The sequence below is a fragment of the Apodemus sylvaticus genome, chromosome 16, assembly GCF_947179515.1.
Source record: "Apodemus sylvaticus chromosome 16, mApoSyl1.1, whole genome shotgun sequence".
Taxonomy (NCBI): Eukaryota; Metazoa; Chordata; class Mammalia; order Rodentia; family Muridae; genus Apodemus; species Apodemus sylvaticus.
This window is the reverse complement of record NC_067487.1, coordinates 15,675,170-15,681,273: the sequence shown is the minus strand read 5'-3', so window position 1 is coordinate 15,681,273 and position 6,104 is coordinate 15,675,170. Positions and strand designations below refer to the sequence as shown.

General features: G+C 49.0%; 1 protein-coding gene across 1 annotated transcript in view; it reads left to right on the top strand.

Annotated features, from left to right (window-relative positions):
* Positions 1-1,507: 1,507 nt before the first annotated feature.
* Positions 1,508-6,104, top strand: part of Ankh (ANKH inorganic pyrophosphate transport regulator) — a 123,736-nt gene continuing 119,139 nt past the window's right edge. Inside the window, exon 1 of the mRNA XM_052159803.1 lies at positions 1,508-1,992. Within this exon, the coding sequence (XP_052015763.1) occupies positions 1,897-1,992 (96 nt within the window). The 5' untranslated portion in view covers positions 1,508-1,896. The remainder of the gene's footprint in view (positions 1,993-6,104) is intronic.

Genomic DNA, 6,104 nt, shown 5'->3' with positions numbered 1-6,104 from the left:
TGCAGTTGGAAAAATCTGCACCAGAAAGTTAACATCTCAAGCTCTTATTTATTTACTTATTTATGTATTTAATTAGTTGTTCAAAAGCAGTCTCCCTACAGAGTCCTAGCAGGCTAAGAATTCATCATGTAGCCGAGACTGGCCTGGAACTTACAGCAATCCTCCTGCCTCTGATTACCTTCAAATACAGTATTAACATGAGCCTTATAGAGATAATAAAAGGGAATGGGCTCATTTCTCAGGACAAAATGCTTGACCGGTTTAAGTAATCCATAAGTTTAATTCATAATGCTTATTTTAAAAGACGCGTAAGAAGATGCAAGTTGAACAAAACGTCTGTCTCAACTCCTACAGAATGAAAACCCAAGACCCCTTGTTCAGAAATTAATCATTTCAAGAGGGCAAGACCAGAGTTTGAGGACCCTGGTTCCCTTCCACCACCCACATAGCAGTTCACAAAGTTCTGTAATTTCTGAGAAGATCCATGCCCTCCTTGTGGTAGTGGGCAAGTACATGATGGCTGCACAGACATGTATGCAGACAAAAAAATGCCCATACACATAAAAAAATTAAAAATAAATATTAATGGAAGAAATTACGGCAAGAAAAGAGAGACAAAGCAGGCACAGGACCTGCTCCGAGCTGAGTTTTTGTGACTGTATACATCTCGTGGAGGCCAGCCCCGCCCCGCTGCGAATGCTTCTGTCACTGTGTCACTGCCTTGGACCCTTTTTTTACATACACTACATTGGGACACTGGCTGATACTGGCTTTGTCAAGCTGTTCAGTTTTAGGTAAAAGTCTCAGTTCAACAACTGATTTATCAGGAAATCACTGGGGGCATATTATAACACAGCTGAGCAGATTTTTTCTTTCTTTTTTTTTTTTTTCCTTTCTAATTTAAAAGCAGATTTACCGGTTGGCTTTGAAATAGGTAAATAGTAGCACATTACTAGCAAAAGCTGGAGACCGGTATGGAGCATCCCAGAACCCTAGACCAGGGCAGACAGTCAGTCCCTGCCACGCGGTGTTATTTTCACCCCCAGGAACCCCAGGGGCCACAGATCTCCGTCAGGAGAGATGCTCCTTCTGGGAAACCATCCTTCTCTCCCTCTGATGCTGCCGTATCCCAGTCACCCTACAGCAGCTCCCAGCTCGCCTCGAGGCCGCCTGGACGCTGGGGCCTTTCCAGCTCGGTTGTACCCGGAGCTCTACTCTGGGGACGGCGCTCACACGGCCTTCCCGGACGCTCCGGGGACGGCGTGGGGTGGTCGGTGTCGGGTCGCCCAGCGTAGGGCCGGGAGTCTCCGCCCGCCCGACCGCCTCCCTGCTCCGCGCGCCCAGCCCAGGCGGCGCCCGGGTCCCCCGCGGGCGCGGACGGCAACGGCCTGTGCGAGCGCAGCGCCCCCCGCGGCCGGGTCGCGCGCAGCGGAGCGGGGAGGCGGCGCCGGGCCGGCCCCCTCCCGGGTCGCCAGCGGTGTCGCGCCTCCGCCCGCCCCTGATTTCCTCCGCGCGGCGGCGGCGGCGGCGGCGGAGGCGCCTCGTGCGCGCGGTTATTTATTTATTTCCGGGCCCAGAGAGCTTATAATGGAGCCGCTGTCAGCAGAAGCCTCTGCTGCCGTCGCCGCCGCCGCCGCCGTCCCTGTCCCTCTTCTCCTTCTCCCCGGCAGATCTTTGTTGTGTGGGAGGGCAGCGGGGATGGACTTGAGCTCGCGGCTCTCCTGCTAGAGCAGCCGCGCTTGGAGAGGACGCCGCCGCCGCCGCCGCCGCCGCGAGCAGCCGCCGCCCCAGGCCCCGCCGGCCGCGGCCTCCGTCCCCGCGCTGCGCTCCGCGCGCCTCCCAGCACAGTGCCCTAGCGGCGGCAGATGAGTGTGGGGTCAGCCCACGGCGGGGACTATGGTGAAATTCCCGGCGCTCACGCACTACTGGCCCCTGATCCGGTTCCTGGTGCCCCTCGGCATCACCAACATAGCCATCGACTTCGGGGAGCAGGTAAGCCCGGCCGCGCCCGGTGCGCCTCGCTCGCCCAGCCTCGGTCCAGGATGCCGGGCTCCGGGGGATGCGGGAGGACGGGAGTCACCTGCTCCGAGCCCCCTTTACCCTGAACCATTTGACGTGGCTTTGCAGTTTGCCGAGGGTGACTTTTGCAGCACCCCATCCCCTCCCTCCGCAGATATTGGAGACTTTTCCAGCGTTCTTTGGAAAATGGCAAGCGACGGGATGGTGGGGGAACTTCACCTATAGAAGGGGGTTTCGTGCTCGGGATGAGCATTATGTAATTTGTGATTATGTAAACCTCGGGCCCAGAACTCCATGTAGTTTCTAGTAGCATTTAGTGCTGGCTTTTCACTTGCACAGGGGTCGGTGATGGTAGTGATGGTGGGAGAATTTCTCTTACAATGTCTCCAAGTTGATTTCCCACATACTTCCAAATTTACATCTTTCCTTGTAGCCTAGGTAAGGATTAGGGGTGTCCAGAAGGTACCTTGCGTAGCGGACCACTGACTAGCTCTACTTTAGGATATTCTCTCTCTCATTCTCTCTCTCTCTCTCTCTCTCTCTCTCTCTCTCTCTCTGTCTCTCTCTCTCTTCCTCCTCCTCCCCCTCCTCCTCCTCCCACCCACTCCCTTGGACGGGAGCACATTTCTGGGGCTGCCTGCTGTCCTTTCTTTTTCATGCTATCTCCATGTGGCGTCATTGCCAGTCTGGTGCTGCAGGCTCTCCAGCGGCGGTGAGGCACTGGTACCCTTTTGCAGGGCTCCCAGGCAGTTGGCAGTTCTATCCTCAGGCCCCGGGGAGAAGATTTGGGGATAGGGCCTGTACCTTTTTCAAAAGGGTAAGATAGACCTACTTTTGCAAATGGACTGGATTTTTTTTTAACCTTTCAAAGCAGTGGGATAAATGCTCTTTTATTCATTATGGGGCTCAGTGTGTTTGGGGATGGAGGCGGGAGTGAGGAGTTTTAGACAGTCACTGGGTGGGCAGATGTAATCTACCTCTCTGTAGGGAATGATTCATATGGGCAGGTGAAGAGTTGATGTGGGAGCACAGGAAAATGAGGTATCCGATTCATATGCGTTGGAGATGATTAAGAAATAGAAGATTACTGAAACATCTCATTGGCTTTTAAACCTAGGACTTGTCAAGAACAAAAACACGAGGAAAGTCATTCAAGTGTTTCTTGGGTAGGTAGGATTTGTTTGTGACTATACACACGAGTTTGCGATTTATGCAGAGCCTGTGGCAGAACTTTGAGAGTGGAAATTTAGGTTTCCCTGAAAAGTTTGGACACTGCCCATGGGTGATGTTCACAAAAAGTAATCACACAGCAAGTCTCAGAGCATGCGTGATGCAGGGTGCTCATTAAGAGCCCTATGCATCTACTCTCGTTCCCTAATTCTCTCCATAAACATTATGGACTTCTCTACCATTTTATAGCCGGTTGGGGAGGCAATACGATGGAGTACTCTGGCAATTACAAAACCTGTTTTTCAGCTAGGTGTGGATTTAATCCCAGCACTAGGGAGGCAGAGGCGGATGAGTCTTTGTGAGTTCAAGGCAAGCCTGGTCTACAGGAAGGGTTCTAGGTCAGCCAGGGCTACACCGTATGACTGTCTCAAAAGCAAACAAACAAAACAAATAAACAAAACACATTTAAAAATTATCATACATAAGCATTATAGCAAAGAATGAGAAAATATCTATTTTCACTTTTCACAGAAACAGCTTTTGATCATACACACACACACACACACACACACACATATCCTCTTATCCCCATTGTTACTGGTTGATAGTCTAAAACATTAATCACTTACATTCGTTGATTATCAAGTACATAGTTAAAACATCATGTTATATTTATGCATTTTGTATTTGAGGGATGAGTGAGAGGTCACGGCCTGGTGACTCACATGCCCAAGAACTACATAGATAGTTAATGGCAGACCTGCAGGTCTCCACACACCTTGGCCTTGTAGGTTCTGATGATCAGCCTCCCCCAGTGAAGGCTGTTCAGGGATATTTTCCCCAGACTTCTTCAAAATTTAGAAATAAGTTCTAGCTTTCTAGATCTCGCCCTAGGCTGAAATTTAATCTTTGCTGCCATATTTTGTACCTTTACATTTTTTATTGCATTTATATATTTAGTGAGAAAACCACACCACACACACACACATTTATCAGCGGAGCCATCTGGCCAGCTCCATACTGTGAACTTGAAAGTCCCAATAGATAAAGGAAAATTGTGAAAGACGGCTCCCAGGAAAGGGAACTGTAACCCAGAAGTTCATGTCCGAAGAGATGACTCATTCAGATAATTCAGTGGAAGCAATATTTAATTTTAGTAAGGTTGGCTTAGGCTCTGATTGAGGAGAAAGCATAAGAAACAGCCAATACCTTTTTAATAAAATTATTGAAATCAGCCTTTACTACATAACAACACAAATTGCTAAGTAAAGAAGCAAAATGCTTGGGTTTAGTTTATTTTAGTATAACAGTGGAGTGCTCTTTTATTTATTAGTAGGTGTGTGTGTGTGTGTGTGTGTGTGTGTGTGTGTGTGTGTGTGAATGCATGTCATGGCACACACATGGAAGTCAAAGGACAACTTTGTGGAATCTCTTCTCTCCTAACCCCCTTTGGATGGGTCCCCCCTGCCAGACTTGTTAGCAGGAACTTTACCTACTGAGCTGTAATGCCCCTCCCCACCCCCACCCCAGGATATATTTTCAACAGCATGCTTCTTTTACACAATCGAAACATCTGTTTGATCACTAGGTACAGGGAGTCTCTGATTTTCTTGGAGCCAGGATCGCCAAGTATCTTAGTCCAGGTTTCTATTGCTGTGGTGAAACACCATGGCCAAGAGCAAGTTACACGGAGAAAAGGGTTTATTTATTTGGCTTATACTTCCACATTGTAGTTCATCACTGAAGAAACTCTGTGTCGGGAACCTGTGACAGGAACCTGGAGTCAGGAGGGGTGCTGCTTACTGGCTTGCCCCTCTTGGCTCCCTCTGGTTGCTTTCTAATAATAGATCCTGCCCTCCAGCACAGAGATAGCCCCACCCACAATGGGCTGGGCCCTCCCACATCAATCAATAATTAAGAAAATGCCCTGCAGGCTTTCCTTCTTTCCGATCTTAGGGAGGCATTTTCTTAATTGAGGTTCCCTCCTCTCAGATGACTCTACCTTGTGTCGAGTTGACATAAAAACCAGCCAGAACATCAAGTCATATAGAATAAATAACTGTTAGGAAGGTACTTAATACCGCCTAAAATGTTAAGGGCAACTTGAATAAAGAATGTTGCAGCATTTTCAAGACGAACTTTTTTCTACCTAGTGCCAGATTGTCCTTCCCTTTCTCCCACCTCACCAAAAACAGGAGTTCGCTGTGTAGCCCAGGTTTGACCTCAACTCTCGATCCTCACTCAGTCTCTTAAGCTCTGAGACTACAGTTATGTGTTACTATGCCAAGTAGATATTTCTAATGGCTCTAAAAGAGTCGCTGAGTTTGGTAGAGTTTACCGTCTGATGTAGGTGCTAGGAACTGTACTATGGTCCTCTGGAGAAGCAGTGTGCATGGTATACTACCGATCCATGTCCCCAGCCCAGCACAGGGTTTCTTAAGAAAGCCTTTCCTAATGTAGAAAGCCTAGAGTTATGTTTCCGAGTTAAGGATGTCCTAAATTTTCCGGTGTCTTAAATGGGAGGAGGGAGGAATGAAAGGGCCAAGAAAAAGACTTAGTAAGGTGTGGTGGTTAGAATGAAAATGGCCCCTGTAGGCTCATAGGACTGGCACTATTAGGAGGTGTGGCCTTGTTAGAGGAGGTGTGGCCTTGTTAGAGGAGGTGTGGCCTTGTTAGAGAAGGTGTGGCCTTGTTAGAGGAGGTGTGGCATTGTTGGAGGAAGTGTGTAGCTGGGGGCGGGCTTTGAGGTCTCAGATGCTCAAGCCAGGCCCTGTGTGACATTCTCTTCCAGATCCAGATGGAAATCTCTCAGCTACCTCCCCAGTACTATGTCTGTCTGTGTGCCAGCATGCTTCCCACTGTGACTAAAACTCTGAGCTATAAGCCAGCCTCCAGTTCAGTGTTTTCCCTCATAA